Genomic DNA, 20,154 nt, shown 5'->3' on the forward strand with positions numbered 1-20,154 from the left:
ATCTCATCTCTGAAAAGGAGAATGAAGTTGATTGTAAGAATTGCAGAGGAATTTCTCTACTAAGTGTCCTAGGTAAGATTTATGCCAGCATACTTGAAAAGAGGTTGAGAAAAATTGTAGAGGAGAAACTTGGAGAAGGACAATGTTGGTTTAAGCCAAATAAAGATTGTCAAGATCAGATTTTTATTTTCGACAAATAGTTGAGTAATTATAGGAATGTTACAAACATATCTCTACTTAAGAGAGTACTTTCTTGTATTAGTATAATACAAGAAAATGGAAATAAAAGGAAGAATTAACAAAGGAAAATATGTGTTTTATAGCAAGAAAAATTTGTTTATTAATAAAAGAATAAAAATTTAAAGAAAAGGCTTAAGTGTTATATTTGGAGTATGACCTTATATGGGTCAGAAACATGGACAATTGGGAAGAAAGAAGCTAAAATGTTGGCGACATTTGAAATGTGGTTATGGAGAAGAATGGAGAAAAATAAAGTGGACTGAACAAATTAAATAATGCGTTAGGCATTACATTAGTTACAACAGAACAGTTTTTTGCAGTACCTCACCTGTCAAGCTGTGGGAAGAGAACTGATTTTTATAATTAATGAATTAAAATGCCATTTATGGAAAGTTAAGGGGAAAAAAACATGAATTTGAAAACCAGCAATATGACATACAAATGTTTTAAATATTGTATTATGGAAATTTTATTGTTCAGTCAGATGATTTTTGTATTCAGAAAGATGCATTCTAGAAGATGCCAAATTTCATATCCTTATTATTCCCACCATTTTGCACTTCATCACTCTGCCCATAATCACTTCCTCACTTTTGTATCCTTCTTCTTGTCCTTCCACAACTTGCTTCTCAATCTCTCTGATCCTTATTAATACTAATTTCATATGAATCCTGTTTACTCTTAGCAAACAACACCAAACCTATTCAAATTCATTCCACACATTTGCTAATTGAACACTCTTTGGCTGACGCAATTCAGCCATCTTGTCATTCAGTATCATTACTTCCTTCTAAGTTCACTATTGTCATATATGGGCGACAAACTGACTTCTTCTTGTCCTTCCACAACTTGCTTCTCAATCTCTCTGATCCTTATTAATACTAATTTCATATGAATCCTGTTTACTCTTAGCAAACAACACCAAACCTATTCAAATTCATTCCATACATTTGCTAATTGAACACTCTTTGGCTGACACAATTCAGCCATCTTGTCATTCAGTATCATTACTTCCTTCTAAGTTCACTATTGTCATATATGGGCAACAAACTGACTACTTTCCCAATGACACTTATCTTTCACCTCCTGCAACAACTTCTTCAAATCCTTTCCATATTTTTTGTCACTATTCAAGTAATTTGTGCCTACCACTAATTCTGATGCCCGTTCCTTTTATGTAAAGCATCTGATATTCATTTTACAAAGAGTGTCCTAGTTTCGATTCCCATCTACGACGTGAGGAGCTTAGGGATCTTTCTCAGCCATAGCTAAGTTAGCCGGTCTTGGGTGTGGACAGCAGGGTTCCCACTCCCAGTTTATCTGGGGTTTTTCATCCCGCAAGCAGGAAAACTAGCCCCGTGAACACACGAGGCCAGTTTGCCTGCCCTGTGCACACGCTGCTACAGTAAAAAAAAAAAATACCCCCTCCCTCCTCCAGTGGCAGGCTCGGCGACAGGCTGGTTGAGGGTTGTACTAACAAAACGTTGCATCAAAATGTAAACATGCGGACCTGGATAAATGCATAGAGGAAGGAAGGATCTGATATTCATTTTATTGTACCACTTGTAAAAACATGTCTTCTGTACTTTTTTACCACCTCTTTAATGATTGCATCACCATATAAAGCCACTCTATCATCTTTAGATACTTGCTTCCTGTTAGCATCTTCATTTACATCAGTTAATCTTTACTGTAAATGTCCAATTTCTTCCTCCATACATTTAACCTGATTCTTTATTTTCATTTGCTCTTGCCTAAGCTCTTCCATGTCACTTCTATTATTATCATCACAAGTGCTTCCATTCATTTCCTGATTATTCCTGGTAACACTATTCTCATTTTTGGAATGTCCTAATCTTTCATCCCACTTCTCACACACTATAATATGTTCCTTCTTATCATTTAATTTAGCGCTCCATAAATCTTTATTGCTTTTGGGTGCAGACAATTGTTGCATTGTATCCACTGCAAAAAAATTCAGTCTCTGCATTAACCTTCATGTTGCTGGCATATACTTCTTTACCATCACAATTTTTGTAACATTAACTAGCACCTCCACATTAATAAAAATAACTGAAGCGAACACTTTTAGAACCAGATTACCACAGTACAATGATTATATCCAATTCATCGCATAAAAGCACTTTTGTAAAAATCTACATGATATAATTAAGAAAAAAAAACTTTTTGTAACACTATTCAAATACACATTTCTAGTTCTCATGATAATAGCGACAGACTGCATTTAGGGGTTGCTGTGTATTTATTTCTCTTAAAAAAAAAATAAGAAGATTTTCCTCTGTGATATTTTTATTCTTTTCATTAAGGAACTCTTGATTATCAAGCCCAGTCTCCTGATGAATCTGCCTTAACATCTGCAGCAAGAAATTTTGGATTTGTATTTAGGGTGAGTATAGTCAGTCTTTTTCTTTCCCCTGTAAATGTTTAAAAGCTAGGACTTGCTTTCAGTTATCAACTTGAATTGTCAGCTTAGAGTTATCATTTTTTTTTCTTCTTAGTTCTGACATCTTCACTGTTACAGTCCTATTAAACAGTGAATGATGTGAACTTAGCATATGCAGAGAAGGTATAGATTTTTCCTGTTCTTTTTTTATGCACATGATTTGTGCCAAATATCAAAGAATAGTAGCATATGGAGAGATAGATTGGGTATAGACCTCGTAGACATCTGATGGTACATTGCCATATCAGTAAGTTAGTGTTGCAGGTATTAACAGGATTGCATGGGTTCACTGTTCAAGTTAGGAGGAAGAGGTATTCATGTCCTTAGTTTTTGATAGTTGTAGCTCATATTTTGCATATAAAAATGTTACTCTCTTGAGTGAAAAAAAAGGCATCTTCATAGTTCAGTAGTGAAGCATTCCTATCCTCATTCCCTGAAAAAAAATATTATTCAGATCATGAGTATGCCTTAACATTTGAGGATAGGGGGTGTATCAGATGTATAAAGAAAATCAGATGTACACTAATTTTCTTTATATTCTGTAAATATTCGGATGCTATTGAAATCACAAGCATAATTAATGTTGACTTTATGGTAAATCATAAAGTTGATATTATCATAAATAGAATGGACTGTTAATAAACAAACCAACAAGCAAGGAAACTATGTTAAGCACAATAAGCTCCATGCTTAGATTTCTTGCGCTTGCTTAAAACAATTCAGAAATTCCTACATTTACTAGAATAGAAGAGAATTCAGCCACTGAAATATTTATGTTCATGTAAACCATGCATTGGTGTTAACCACCAAATTGTCCATGATTGATGAAACATATAACTATCTTATTCTAATCCATGTTTTTCTCATGGATATGCATATCATAGCCAAGGGAGGTTAAACAGTTACAATCTACAGAACAAGAACTGGCATGCAACATTTAATAAGAGCCAGAAGTAGTTAGTTTGGAAACACTAAACTTGGTTATTAAAAATTGTGATTAGAAGTTCTAAACAATTATGTACTTTCTCTTTAAAAAAAACCATAAGAAAAAATTAAATATCACAAGCTTAGTTTTCTGATATGTAAACAGAAATCAACTTTTGATTCTATACCTTCATAAAAATCATTGATAAATTTATCAAGATGAGTATCCACATCTAGTGAAATAAGATTTCTTTTCTAGAACTTGAGATTTGTTTCATGTATAACATAGAATACAACATTTTGGGTCACGTGGACAATTGACATTTATGTCTTTAGGGGCGAAGCAATATGCTTCTCATATTCCCCGCTATCTGTTATGGTTACAGTGAGAGTAAAATTTATGAGCAGTTTGCTCGCCCTGAATGGGCATAGAGATTATGCATCGCTATGGGATGCTAATATAGCTTTTGGTCTTCTATATTTGAATATGTCCGTTGCTTCGTATGCTGCAGCTTGCTGAACCAAATCGTTGGAGTGTGTGGACATCTTTAGGAAAAACTTGGATGCTAAGGATTGTAGAAAAAAGAAAATATAGGGAATATTTGCATCTCTGAAGCTGATTGTTTCTAACATACCACGGAGCGTTCAGAATCATTCTCAAGCACTTGTTCTGCACTCTTTGTATCTTGATAATGTTAGTATTAGAGGTGTGGCTCCTCAGGCTGGAGAGGCATAGATGATTATAGAACGAATCATTATCTGGTATAGTTGCAATTTGATTCTGTTGCTGAGCTTGCTATTTCTATTAATTAGCGGATAGATCTGAGCTATGGCTTTAGATGCCTTTGTGCACGCAGACTTGGTGTGTGATTGAAAGATAGCTTTTTGTCGAGAATTATACCCAGGTAATTTGTTTCTGTCTGCCAAGGAATTTTAGTATTGAATAATAACACATCTCCTACAGGAGACATTGGCCTTTTTGAGAAAAGAACAGCTGAGCTTTTCTCGGGGTTGACTTCCAATCTCCACTTAGAGAACCAGCCCTCCAGCTTCAGAATATTTTCTGGTAATGAAATGGGGTCTAAATACGGTTAGATCTGAGAGATCTAACCATATTTAGACCCCATCTAACCAGATCTGAGAGATCTGGTTAGAAATACGGCATTTCTAACCAGATCTGAGAGATCTGGTTAGAATTGCCGTATCATCTGCATACAGGGCTAAAATGGAAGTCATTGGATTGTGCAGGATTTCTGACATGTATATAGAGAACAGCAATGGAGCCAGTAGAGATCCCTATGGCACTCCAGCAAAGATGTGATGCTGGGAGGATGTAGAACCATTGATTTTTACTTGCATCGATCTATTCTGAAGATATGAATGGATTAAATGAACCATTTTTAGTGAGATACTGGCTGAGATAAGTTTGTGCAGGAGTCCAAAATGCCAGATTTTGTCAAATGCTTTGGATAAGTCTAGGAAAACAGGTCCTTTGTACTGGCGCCATGTTGTAGCTGGTGGTGATGTATTCGACAATTCTGTGGATTTGCTGGGTAGTACTATGGTGTTGCCTAAAACCAAACTGTTCTTTAGGGAGGATGTTTAGGTTATTTACTGAGGTTTGGAGTCATGAGAGGATGACATTCTCTGCAACCTTACCCAGATTGGAGATGAGACTGATTGGACGATAATTTTACGGTAGGTGTGGGTCTTTGCCTGCTTATGTATAGGAATTATGTCAGCCAGTCTCCAAGTGGAAGGAAAATGGTGAAATCTTAAAATTGCATTTATTATACTGGTCAGGTGCACTACTGCTTTTCGGGGCAGAAGTTTGATCATCCGATTAGTAATGCCATCTGGCCCAGGAGCTTTTTTGTTCTTTAATTTTTTAATAATGTCATATTTCTCGGCAGGTGATATTGGTGCAATATGGTCAGTGCTGGTGATAGAAAGTTTGAGTGAGTGTCTGACCTTGCTGTGAATCTTATATATGTGGTCAAAGTCAAGATTTCCATACGAAGGCCTGCATTGCTCCTCTAAATTGTATGCTATAACTTCTGCTTTGTCTACATCTGTGTGAGCAAGGCCCTGGTCAGAGAATATTGGGGGGATCAGTAGGTGAAATGGAGGATAACTTTTCATCCCATACTTGGTTTCTATGAGCTTTGAGTGCATCTCTTACTGCCCCATTTTATCTGTTTAGATTTGTTTTATCTTGTGGTGCACACGTGTTACGGAATCTTTTCCTAGATCTGTTTTTGTCTCTGATCAAGTTCATGATGTCATCAGACAAATGATCTGGCTTTCTACTTTTATGCGTATGTGAGGAGCAGATCCAATATGATCCTTCAGTGCTGTTGACAGTCTTTTCCATGCTCTGTAGGAGTGAGAAGGAGGAGACAGGTATTCTTGTTTTCCTAGCTGTAGTAGAATTGGGTTGTGATCAGATGATAGTTCATCTGATCACAACCCAATTCTGTGTAATGCTGTATTGAAGTTTGATATCCTGCAGGATAGCTATATCCAGGATGTCAGTAGTGCCAAATGTACTGAGATGAGTTGGTTCGGTGGGGCCTGCCACAACAGCATTGCTTGATCCTAAGTAATTGGAAAGTATGCAACCATTCTTGTTGGTGGTTGTGCAATTCCATGCAGGGTGCTTGGAGTCTATAATGGTCGGCTCTCTGACGTATAAAATGGCATTTAGGTCAGAGTGTAGTAGAGATTTTTGGGGAGGGTTGTAAGCCGAGTAGATTTTAAGTTTGCCAGTGGAGCTGGTGACTACTTCCACGCCAGTGATCTCAAGGTTAGTTGTTGAAGGGTTGCTCACAGAGTGGTGCTTAATGTAGTTTTTAATGAAGATGGCTGTGCCGCCACCTCTGTAGAGTAGTCTGTCATTTCTGTATAGGTGATAACCCCTTATTTTAGGATTGTCTGAGTGTCTTAAATCAGTTTCACTGATTAATATAACATCTGGTTGATATCTATATGTGAAATCTCGGAGTTCCAGAATTTTGTTTTTGAGGCAATTTGCATTTCAAGCAACTATCTGAAGAGATGCTGGAGTGAGTTTGTTGCTATTCATTTATGAGAGCTGTGAGGATGACCTGCGTTTCACGAAGAAATCTTTTAATGGAGGTTTCAGTAGGGTTAGATAGGCTGAAATTTTGTAGCATGTTTGTTAGTGAGGCCGTAATAACAGCTGTTGGTTGATTTTGTTCTGGAATTGGTCTAATTGTATGGGTTACATCGGCATAACTTCTTGTTTGCTTTCGGGTGTCTCTATTATTGGAGGTCTCCGACTGTGGCCATCGAGTCTCTGGTTTTGATGCCTGGGCCTCTGGTGTTCTTGTACTGTAGGAGGAGGGCTGATTGACTGCCTCCATCCGTCTGTTCTTTGGGTGCTGAGTACATCCTTTGTAGTTGGCAGGATGAGGGCCACTGCAGTTGGCACATTTGGCTGAGGTGGTCCTCGGCTTTGTGCAGGTATTGGTTGGGTGGATGTCTCCACATTTTACACATCTATATTCTGCTCTGCATAGATTCTGGGTATGGCCAAACTTCTGGCACCTGTGGCACTGCCCAGAAAATGATCTTTTCCGGAGTGGTTCTGGTGTGATGATGAGACCACAGACTGTTTTTAAGTTGTAGATATCCTTGTATATTTTATGAATCTCAACAAGGACTAATGGCATGGGAGTCTTATCTGCTTTGTACATTCTGCTGACCTTGACTGGAGGCAGATCCTGAGAATTTAGGTGAGCAGCTATTTCTGCTGAGTCAATGTCTTCACAGACACCACGAAGGACCACTTAAGTTTTTTTCGGAGCTGAGCGCAAAGGTATGATACTGAATGCCTCTGTCGTCCGGTTCTTTGTTCAACCTTCTGTAGTCTGTCACTGTTGCTGGCTGGATCTTTATGCCTTCATCCATGTTTTTGGCCTTAATGAAGCCAATATGCAGATTGGACATTGTGGATCTTAAAGCTGGCCACTTCTGCTTTTCTCTAAGAATGATCGGAGGCACCTTTTCTTTGGGAGAAATAGCGGCGTCAGAACCCTGAGAATCCTGTTCCATTTCAGTATTGTCATTGGGCAGTTCTTCTGTTGTTCTTAGCTTTTTTGCATGTGCACGCTTCTACAAAGTCTGAAGGAGTAGAAGGCATAGATTCTAAATGATCTTCAGCGACGTCCGAGACACATTCGGGGAGAAATGTGTCATACAATTTCACTTTTCCTGGCTAATTATCACTCAGCAGCTTTCCTAGTCTGAGGAATTCCATGTATACTTCCTCGAATTTGGTCTCATTCAGAAGTTTTGCCATTACAATAATACTGCTGGTAGACACTCTTAGGTGTCTACCAGCAGTAAAATGTCACTATAAGAAACAATGGCGATACTAGTGGCAGTAGGCCTAGCGTATCGCCCTTGTAATTACAAATGACTTACCTGGATAAAGCACTATGGAAAATAAAGTGACTGTTTATGGTTACAAGCAATTAACTACTATTACTAATGAATAAGCATAAATAAATCATTAAAACATATCAATCAAATTCACAATTCATCATCAAGCAATTTTAAACCTGGTTTTACTCCATTTTTCCAAGTAAGCAAACAGACAAAATGTCAAGTTTGCGCCTGCAATATATGCAAGACTAGCTGATCCCACAGGTAGTGCAAGACCAAGGCAACTCGTGGTAGATGTGCTTTGGAATTAAGGGTAAATATTAAGATTAGTGATCAGAGCTTGCTCCACTTCTACCACGAGTTGCCTTGGTCTTGCACTACCTGTGGGATCAACTAGTCTTGCATATATTGCAGGTGCAAACTTGACATTTTGTCTGTTTGCTTACTTGGAAAAATGGAGTAAAACCAGGTTTAAAATTGCTTGGTATCTTTAACATAACTATACCCAAGTTAAAAATACTTTCTACATCTATATCTCCTCCTGAGATTTTTATTTAATAAGGTTATAACACCTTATGGTAACTCGTTTTGGTAAAATACTTACAAGCTCTGCATTACTAAATCTTGGTATTTCTAGCCTGGCTCCCACTGATGAGACCTCAATAAAGGTCGAAACCGGTCTGGGTAGTGGCCCCTTGCCTTTAATACAAAACATCATACATTCCCTTCTTGGAGATTTGTTTTGGAATTAAGGGTAAATATTAAGATTAGTGATCAGAGCTTGCTCCACTTCTACCACGAGTTGCCTTGGTCTTGCACTACCTGTGGGATCAGCTAGTCTTGCATATATTGCAGGCGCAAACTTGACATTTTGTCTGTTTGCTTACTTGGGAAAAATGGAGTAAAACCAGGTTTAAAATTGCTTGGTATCTTTAACATAACTATACCCAAGTTAAAAATACTTTCTACAATTCATCATCATTAATACACAACACGAAACACTAACACATGGGCCGCCATCTTTTTTCCCCTCGTCGTCACAATTCGGGTCATGTGGAGAACTTGTAATGCAGAAGTCATATTTCCATATATGAGTTACCTAAAGGTGTCACACCTTATTATTAAAATATTACATGTTTTGGTTCTTATTAAACATTTCAACTGTTTCACTGTAACAAACTAATCCTTTTGGTTTCTCTTTGTCCCTGTTAGGTCATTATATAGTGAAAGTTGACTGTGATATGATTTATACTGATTATAATCCAGAAAAAAAAAAATTAATGTATGGTCCCAAATCTTGATTTCACTTTAAAGTACTTACCTATATTTCCTTTAATTCTAACTACGAGGGTGTCCTGAAAGGTTCTTGGCCTCAACCATAGATGGCAACACTATTGGCAAGATTTTTGTTTCTAAGATGGTACATCTGTCATAAGCATCCATGTGAAATTGCAAGTCATTCTATCAGGTAGTTTATTTTATAGAGCTTTCTGAAGCAAAAGTGTTGTCTGTATCACTTGAAATGGATAAAATTGAGTATCGTGCAGTTATAAAATTCTTTGTAAAAGAAGGTTTAACGCCAAATGAAATCCATTCAAAGTTCATAAAAGTTTATGGGCACTGTTCTCCTTCGTTTTCGACAATTAAGAAATGGGCTGCTGAGTTTAACTTGGCCTTACCAGACTTGAAGGTGATCCACATGAAGAACATCCAAAAAGTGTAATAACACCAGAAATCATAGATCAAGTGCACAATATGGTATTGGATGACCAGCGAGTCAGAGTGCGTGAAATTGCTGAGACTATAGGCATTTCAAAAGAACGTGTAGGATATATTTTGCATGAAGAATTGCAAATGAAAAAGCTTTGTGCAAGTTGGGTGCTGCACTTGCTCACAGCAGATCAAAAACACACTTGCATAAAAGTCTTTGAACAGTGCTTGGAGTGTTTTAACAAGAATAAAACTGATTTTGTGTGTCAATTTATTACTATGGGTGAGACTTAGATTCACCATTACATACCAGAATCCAAACAGCAGTCAAAAACAGTGGACAGAAGCTGGTTATTCAGTGCCAAAGAATACAAAGTCGGTTCCATCAGCAGGAAAGGTCATGGCATCGGTGTTTTGGGATGCTAAAGGCCTTTTTTTTTTTTTTTTTTTTTTATTAATTATCTTGAAAAGGGTAAAACAGTAACTGGGGAATATTATTCCATTCTTTTAACCAGACCAGACAAAAAAATTCATGAGAAAAGACCCGGTTTGCAGATGAAAAAAAAATATTTCATCAGGATAATGCATCTCCCCACAAAGATGTTTTGGCAATGGGAAAATTAAGGGATCTGCACTTTGAATTGTTGGAACATCCACCCTATTCCCCAGATTTGGCTCCCTCTGACTTCTGTCTCTTCTCAAAACTAAAACTCTTCATCGCTGGTCAGCATTTTTCTTGGAATCAAGAAACTATTGCAGCTCAGCTGTAGAGGGGTATTTTGCAGATCTTACTGAGAACCACTATGGGGTTCTCAGTAATATGGGATAATTGCACTGGAGCATCACTGGAATAAATATATTAGTTTTAAGGGAGATTATGTTGAAAATTAAAAATTATTTTGAAATTATAAATTTGTTTTTTCATTGTTAGGCCGAAAACTTTTCAGACCACCCTCGTACTTGCATTCAACTCTAATATAAGCTCTATACTATTGTAATGTTGCATTCAGCATTATTACATTCAGTCAATCCTCGCTATAGCAAGCTTCTAGGGACTAAAGTTTGTTATATTGTAGTAGAATTTCCATTATATTTCAACCTAAAATAGCATTCATTTTTTTGGGCTTCAGTTGATCATTTCCAGTAGTTTATTCTATTAAGTATAACAGCATTTTCTGTTATGAGAATTGACAGTATAAGTCCATTCAGTCTTTAGACCTTTTCAGACAATGTGCAGCTGGACACAAAATGGGCTTTTTTGGGAGGAGAGGGGTGAAGAACAGTGGAAATTTGAAATTTTTGAAGTTAAAAGCATTATGCAGAATAAACAATGGACTATATTTATACAAAATTAAACAAATAAATACAAATATATAATTGCAATTAAATTTCTTAGTTCTGTCATCATCTCACTCTTTGACTTTGATAGTTTAATTGATGATTTTGTTTCTTTAACAACTGTAATTCATGTCAAAATTTGTATTCAATGGAATGTAGCAGTGTGCCTTAGCTTGAACTGAGAGCTTCCAGCCATGGCATACTTCACAGTGTGACTTGGAATGTTGAGAGCATGTGTGTGTGTGTGGGGGGGGGGGGTTGCTTACATTTACACAATACAGTTTGATGTTTTAACCCACTGAAGTCGATGGGTTATTTTCTTAGTATTATATGTAATATATTTCCTTTCTTATTCGTTTGGTATGCTGATACTAGTTATCACATCTCTCCAAGATAAGTTTTTCTGCTGAATACCATTAGCATACAGTGAGGGTATTTCATTGGCCATCCTGTGGTAAGGTAACATTATTAAAAATCATTAAATTTATATAAAAAAAAACTTGCTTTATTAAATGAATAATATGCCATTTATACATCACTTTAGTCCTTAGTTTCCAAGATGTAAAGGCATGTAAATTTGCAAAATGCTGTTTTTTTTTTTTTTTTTCACCTTCATCTGTTTTGTCTAAGGCACCATTGTTTCAAGTTGTTGAGAATGATAAAAATAAATATCAATTTTAAAAAATATAATAATTTCAGTTGTCTAACAGGAAACCACAAGGAAATACAATTTTATTAATACAGACCAGTATTTTACAATAAAAACATTTATTCAAACCTACCAGTTTCGCCAGCAGACTGTCTGGCTTTTTCAAGGCATTACGGAGATATGAAAGTTAGTAAATGCAAATTAAAAGGAACATAATAAACGTTGTAAACCAAACTAGTATCTATGGTTACACGTTTCGCGTGACAGAGATGACTTATTGTTCTTATTCATTATCACGCATGCATGTTTGTTGTAGACTTGTAATGTGATTACTGGCTAGCTGTAGTTCAGATTGATTGAGAGAGAGGATCAAGTTTTTCCACGAACTGTTTAGAATTACACCCTGATTTCTGTTGAGGTTTCCGCCGGTTATTAGTACTATTGTGGCTTCCTTAAATACACGATGCCTGTAGTCGTCATAGATGTGGCATGGAGCTGTTTTGCCAATCTATCGTGTGGTTAGACGTGCAGAAATGATGTGCTAAGCCGGAAGAGATGCTTCTGTTGTGGTTTACATCACCAACATGTTCTTTTTGTCTAATTTCTAAACTTCGTGAAGTTTGTCCGATGTAGGCAAGACCACAGGAGCAGGGAATGTAATATACTCCTGGATATTTGTAGAATGGAACTTTATCTTTTGGAGATCCTAAAACTTGTCTGATGTTGGTGGTTGGTTTGAAGATCACGACATGTTGGTGATGTAAACCATAACAGAAGCATCTCTTCCGGCTTAGCACATCATTTCTGCACGTCTAACCACACGATAGATTGGCAAAACAGCTCCATGCCATATCTCGATGACAACTACAGGCATTGTGTATTTAAGGAAGCCACAATAGTACTAATAACCGGCGGAAACCTCAACAGAAATCAGGGTGTAATTCTAAACAGTTCGTGGAAAAACTTGATCCTCTCTCTCAATCAATCTGAACTACAGCTAGCCAGTAATCACATTACAAGTCTACAACAAACACGCATGCATGATAATGAATAAGAACAATAAGTCATCTCTGTCACGCGAAACGTGTAACCATAGATACTAGTTTGGTTTACAACGTTTTTTATGTTCCTTTTAATTTGCATTTACTAACTTTCATATCTCCGTAATACCTTGAAAAAGCCAGACAGTTTGCAGGCGAAACTGGTAGGTTTGAATATATGTTTTTTATTGTAAAATACTGGTCTGTGTTAATAAAATTGTATTTCTATTATAAAACGACCAAAAATGTATACTTTAAATAGGAAACCACAAGGTTAACTGCACTACCCTTTTTGGCTGCAAATAATCTGAGTAAAAGTAGTGCTGTGCTGTTGAGAGCCTGTACAGCTTTAATTCTTGCACAAGTTTTAGCTAGTTTGAATGTGCCAGTGAGTGTGTGCTGCTTAGTCTCTACTCACCTCCATCTGTTAAAAATGCACTCAAATTCTTTGTTTCAGGCACCACATAGAAAATCACATTACTCTCTCTCTCTCTCTCTTTCGTGTGACTAATCAATGCATGCCCTGACAGCAACACTTGCCCTATCTGATTTACATTCACTGCGAATTTCTTGATATTTCTAACAGTTCCTGACTATTTCAAATAAACTGCCAAAAAATTATTTTAAAAAATTCATGGGTGTGACATTATAATCGAATCTAACAAATTTACAGGGAATATAATTCCCTGTAAATATTGTAAATTTCAGAGGACATTTTTGTTAAAGATGTAACTATTCTGCCTCTAGCAGGTGACAGTGATCATGCAGTACTCACTTGGAAAGTAACTAAGATTATGAATGTTCACTTATGACCAATTGATGAGTATACTAGGTTCAGTGGAATAAGATCAGTTGCTGGTTGGGAAGATTATCAACAGTGCATGGGAAGCATTTAAACAGTACTTAAATGATGCGATATGAGAATGTGTCCTGAGAATTCAAAGAATAAATAGGGTAGGAGTCAAATGGGTGTGTAATCTTATTAAGCATGAGATTCATAAGAAAAGGATGATGTGGAAGGAATACTGTATGCATAAGGATGATATCTGTTATGAAAACACTATAAGCAGCAGGCTAGAATAGTCACAACTGTTGTATGGAAAGCAAAGTCTGAGTATAAAAAGAAACTGGCTCTGCATGCTAAACACAACCTACAAGAATTGTATTGATATGCTGCAAGTAAGAGAAAGAATGAATATGAAAGAATAACTCTTCTAAATGCAGATGTCATGAAGGTTACAGATACAAAAGAGGTTGTTCAACTAATGAGTGCCCATTTTGTTAAAAGCTATCAACCTGGTATATGCAACATTGAACTCACTGCTACCTCCTCACTGAATGAAGAAACTCAGGTGTATGAGGATTAGATATTAAAGCTATTGCACAAACTAAATAAGAATTCAACAATAGGGACTGATGGGATATCCGCACATGTACTAAAAGAGTGTTCAGCTGAACTGGCTATTCCTTTGACTAGGCTGTTTAATGAGTCTCAGAACAGGAAAGATTCTGCAAGAATGTAAAGAGTATATGGTAATTCCATTGCACATGCATGGATAAGTGGATAGCTGACTGACAGATATCGAAAAGTGGTCTATGGGGAAATGTAAGTCTGCAAGATTTTTTCTCTATTTCCTTTTGCCCCTCTGGTCATGACAAGAAGCTTAAGGTTGAGACTATAGAGTTTTCCCTGCATGGGAGGCCATTGCATGCTTTGACCATCCTGGAAGAGTGGAGATACCTCGGTATCATGTTCACCTCCAAAGGGAAGGTCTTCTGTCCCTTCTATCCTAGAAGCTGGGATTGCTTCTTTGAAGAAAGCTTTTCTCAAGCCCCAGCAAAGACTGTTTCTCCTTTCCCACTATCTCCTACCTTGCTTTTATCACAAGTTGGTGCTTGGTAGGACATATATCTCAGTACTGTCCCAAATGGATAAGGCTATCCATTAAGCCATGAGATCATGGCTCAGACTGCTGCCTGACACCCCTACTGCATATTTCCATTCGAGGGTGAAGGATGGCGTGCTCAGGGTTACATCACTTAGATGGCTGATCCCACGCCTGCAGCTGTCCAGAATTGTGAAATTAGAACTATCTTCTTCCCCTATCTGCAGAGAGACTTTCTATAGCCCATTAATACAAGAAGATTAGGTGGGCTAAAGTCCTGACCTTATCAGGACGAGGATCAATGCCCTGCTCACTCGAGCCTGCACAGCTCAATGGGGTAGTGACAACTCAAACTGTAGGGCTGGATACCACTACAGTGAGACATTGTTTCATATAGCCCAGTGTTGCTTCTGCACCCATGGGGTCCGTATGCGGAGGCATGACGTCGTGGTCTCCATTCTGAACAACCGCTTTAAGAACAAGGTTGGGAGACCACGGTGAAACCACATTATAGGACCTCTGCAGGTTTGCGTAAGCCAGACTTAGTGATTAAAAGAGATATGATGTTTGGGCAATTGATGCCCAGGTGATGGGAACAGGGGCACCCACTAGCCTATAGCCATAATAATAAGGTAAACTATTATAAGAATAACCAAGATCTAGTTAGTGAGATACGGAAGAAGCATGGGACAACTCCGAGGTTTACCCAGCGCCACCAACTCTTTACATGGCATATGGAAGGCAGATAGTTATAAAGACTTAAAACGGCTTGGGCTTACACAGAAGGTATAAAAGTTCTTTCCTTGAGGGGCCCTACAGGGCACACTGGTGGCATGGCATTGCCACCAAAGAATGACTACAATGATAACTAGAATAGACATATTGTAAACACTTGTAAAGGCTTATGCCTATATCAAGTCTGGACGAGATATAAGGGCAGCACTGCCCATAACTGGTACAAAGATTAATGAAATTAACCAGTGGTGTACCACAAGGATCAGTGATTGGTCCACTGTTATTCAATCTGTACATTAATGATATTGGAAAGGATTTGACACGCAACATACAGCTATTTGCTGATGATGCAAAGATAGGTAGGGTAATAAGGAATGCTGCTGATATGCAGTGCTTGCAGAATGATTTGAATAGGCTTTGTATTTCCCATGCCCACTATTCAAATATTTGAATAGTGGGCATGGGAAAATGGATGTCAGTAAATGTGAAGTCATTCACTTTGGCGTGATTAGATATCCAATGTCATATTATATTGGTAGGATTATGCTAGAAAAAACTGATGAGGCTGAAGATCTCACCGATAGGAAGTTGTAGTTCAGAGGCCATGTAGCAAAGATTGCAAATACAACTCAAAAGATAATTGCAATGCTGAAATGAACGTTCACATGTAAAGATAAGGATGGCATTTTGCCTCTTTATAAGGCCTTGATAACACCTTACTTGGACTATTGGTCATACGCAGGTCTGGTTTCCGTTGTAATTGTGATATAGTGAAGAGAGTGCAAAGGAGAGTGATTAAAATTATATCAGGATTGTAGAATGCTGATTATGAAGACAGAGTGAGAATTTGTAGACTGCTGATACTAGAAAACAGGAGAAAGAGGGGTGATTTGATTTAGACTTACAAACTTCTGAAAGGGTCATACAGGATTTCAGTTGATGGAATTTTTCAATTTATGGAGGGTGGGGAAAGGACAAGAGAGCATCATTGGAACCTGAGAATGAATGTCGCTAAGAAAGGGGGTGATGGCTAGATTTTTCTCTCATGGGGTAGTTCGTGATTAGAATGGATTGCCATTGAATGTTGAGTGCAAGCAGTGTGAATGAATTCAAGAATAAGTATGATAGCTGGTGCATGTAATATGTAGCCTCCCCCGATGAGTCCCTGACTCCCTGGAGGTCTCTTAATAATAATAAAATAGTGTATTTCGGTCCTCCACCAAAATGGTAGTAATTTTCTATGGTGAAGTGGGAATCTATGCTGGCTAGACAAATTTTTGCAGTTTTGTTTTTTATTATTATTATACAGGCACCTCCATGGAGTCTGAAGACTCGTCGCAGCAGACCCATTCTGTCATACCTCACCTTGAACCCATTAACAGACAAAGCACTCACAACTGACTCTGGCAACCACTTCCATTCATTCATAACTCTCCAAGCAAAAATCTAGTCCTTGCACCCTCTACTAACCACATCTTTATTCAACTTCCATGGAACATCTTGTTGTGGCCCCTCTAGCCAATTACTGAAACATTTCACCTACATCAATCCTATAAAACCCTTTAAGCAACTTAAATGTTTCTATTATATCCACTGTTTTTCTTCTATCAACCAACTTCTGCAATCCACACACCTTCAGTCTATCCTCATAGGGAACGCTCCACAGACCACTCATCATCTTGGTTACTTGACTCTGAATCCACTTCCTCATTCCCAAGAAACCCAGGACACCAGACCTGATCATAATCATCCAGATGTGTGTATCAAGGCATTATAAAGAGGAATAACAACATAATCTATAATTGTTAAGCGGATAAAAATCCCTTATTGTTTTTCAGCCAGTAAGTGAAACTAAGATCGAAAACTACGATCTGAACGTTTCATGCCGACGAACTGTCGGCGGATCCAGGCGCAAGTTTAAAAATCCCTTATTTTCAGCCAGTAAGTTCGTCGGCATGAAACGTTCAGATCGTAGTTTTCGATCTTAGTTTCGCTTACTGGCTGAAAAACAATAAGGGATTTTTATCCCCTTAACATATCAACCTCGCCAGAAAAAAACAGCCGTTTGGCTTTTCATCATAATCTATAATTGTTAGTGTGTTCTTCAACAGCGAAGTAACCTTAGCTACTTTAGCAATATGTCCTCTAAACTTTAATTCTGTCTACCACCACCACCCTAAATCTCTAGCTTCACCTATATCCTGGAATACATTTCCATCAATTTTGGGATAAATAGATTGCACAGCTTGTAATCTATTTATCCCAAAATGCATAGCTTTATATTTCTTCACATTAGACTGACACCTATTATCTTTTGCCCATATTGACGTCCTATTTAAATCATCCTGCAAGCTGTCCACATTGCTTTAATTAACTATTTCTCTACCGAATTTTGCATCATCAGCAAACAACTGAACATTTCCTTTCAGGTTATTTCCTATATCATTTATGTACAAAACTTAGAACCTCCTTTGTGCAAAGGTATTATTTTGCCATCTTTCCACTTCTTTGAAACTTGGCCAGAACTGACACTTAAATTAAATAGCCAGTTCCACCGCTCGGTCTCATAAAATGCAAGCTGATATCCAGTCTAATCCCACTGCTGTGTTTACATTGAGATTCTGCAATATCCTAAGAACCTCCAATTCATTCACTTCTTAACCACATCAGTCTGTCACTGCAGTTACCTCACTTGGATGATATACCTTTGCTAAGTGGTCACTCAGTAACTCAACTATTTTATGTACTTGTCACCTTGTCACCATCAGCACTCATTAAGGTTAATCTTCCATAGTCATTCTTCCTCTTACTCACCACATAGTGAAAGAACTCTTTGGGATTTCCTTTGACCCCTTTTTGGCTATGTTCTTCTGGTAATCTGATTTTGCCTTCCTTACCATGCTGGTCACCTTTCTCCTTATATACCCCCTACAGCATTTTCTCCTTACCTTAGATATACATTTTGATATTGCTTCCTGTAGATGCCTTTTTACTATCTCCCATGTACTACTAACATCCTTCCCTTGCAGGGTTTTATGCCATGGCACAGATTCAAGCTTCCTCCTAAGCTGGTCATAATCACCTACCTTATAGTTCCACATATATACTCTTCTCTGATAGAATATTCCTCATGTTGTACAATTTCCTAAGTTAAGACTGCTTGGTGACTTTTTCCATAGAGCCAATGTGGTTGACTTGTGTAGGACACCTCCTATCACATCCTGAGTCCTTTTCATCACATGCTGCTTCAAGTAATTATCTATTAGGTGTATAAATTCAGTTTCCTTCCATGTGATATTTTTTCCTTCCAGTTTATATATCCATAGTTGAAGTCTTCCATAATGATCAATCAGCCTGCACTTAATGTACCAGTTTGCCTTTGCATGTTTTCCAGAACAGAACATCCCTGGAATCCCCCAGGCCTATAGCAGCAACCAACTGTATATTTTGTCTTACTGGTTTTGATCTCACACCAAACTGTTTCAAATGAACAGCCACCCCTTTCCCCATCTTATCTTCCTTAAAAATAATAAATCTTTTACATTTTATTCCTATAACTAGATCATCTGCAGTTAGTCAAGAGTCCCACTACTGCCTATAACTTTTGGCAAGGTCGCACTAACCAGTGACAAACTCCTCCCTCTTGTTCCTGATACTTCTGACATTAGTATATATAGAAGCTGCAGCATCGCTTTAGGACCCAAAACCACTCTTACTTCCTGAATTGACTACCCTATTCAATATTTTTGTTTGAGAGACTAGATTCCACACTTGGTCATTCTCACACTCGTTCACCTAATGGGTGCTCACACACAAACTGCTTCCAACCTAATTGCTTAAGTTTTCTTGATTTGTGCTTCACCATGCTCTGTGAACAAAGGCCTCTCTCTCTCTAGATATCTAACACCAAAACCATTTAGATGCAGTCTGTCAACATTATATAAATCCCACATCATTCTTTCCACAACCTGCATATGGATTCATTGGCTATCAATGTGCTCCTTCTCAATCATAGTATGGCAAGAGACTTATAATCTTCACCTGCTCGCTCTTCATTTTTGCTCTATCTAACAACTCCTTTACATACTTCTTGCCTCTCAGATCATTAGTGCCAACCAAGACAATCTTTGTAGACATTTGTAAAATTTGTATGCAATTTCTATAAACCATGTCACCGCAGCAGTGGCAGCTTGTACATAAGCACTGCGACACTACAGTATCCCAAAGGAAAAAAAATTTTTTTAAATTTTGTTTGTGTTTATAAATAATAACAATGCTTACAACATTATATAAATGCAATACAACATGTTAAAGGTTACAGCTTATGTTTCTACATTGATTGAATAGTTAATAATTGGAACTGTTCAATTAACGCTTTAGATTACGAATCAAATGCACTGCGATCTAACGCAGTGTTGGAATTATCATGTTTGATCAGTTTCCGGCTAGATTCGCCGATATTCGTTTTCCCTTGTCACTGCACGTAACAAGTGAATCCAACACTGCTCTCTGAGTCGCTACAGATAAATTGTATGCATGCGTGTATTATTTCTGTGAGATACAAAACTTTTATTATTGGTGCGTGCTCGTGGTGAGGGTGAAATATATTTGGTAAATCTTACTTTATTCTGTTAAAATAACATATAATTATTTATTTATTATATATACAAGACTGAATTATGACGAGTGTCACTGTTGAAACTATCAAAAGAATTTTATTTTTTCAATTATCGATACACGAAACAAATGCAGTGTGAT

At 37.5% G+C, this 20,154-nt stretch overlaps 1 protein-coding gene across 3 annotated transcripts in view; it reads left to right on the plus strand.

The window, feature by feature from the left end:
• LOC150105831 (phospholipid-transporting ATPase ID-like) overlaps positions 1-20,154 on the plus strand; it is a 311,509-nt gene that overhangs the window by 185,846 nt on the left and 105,509 nt on the right. For all 3 annotated transcript variants that reach the window (XM_090394368.1, XM_090394369.1, XM_090394370.1), the window contains one exon: positions 2,568-2,647. In XM_090394368.1, coding sequence (XP_090250494.1) covers positions 2,568-2,647 — 80 coding nt within the window. The remainder of the gene's footprint in view (positions 1-2,567; positions 2,648-20,154) is intronic.

The sequence above is a fragment of the Typopeltis vanoorti genome, chromosome 6, assembly GCF_054136105.1.
Source record: "Typopeltis vanoorti isolate ZY-2024b chromosome 6, IOZ_Tvanoo_1.0, whole genome shotgun sequence".
Taxonomy (NCBI): Eukaryota; Metazoa; Arthropoda; class Arachnida; order Uropygi; family Thelyphonidae; genus Typopeltis; species Typopeltis vanoorti.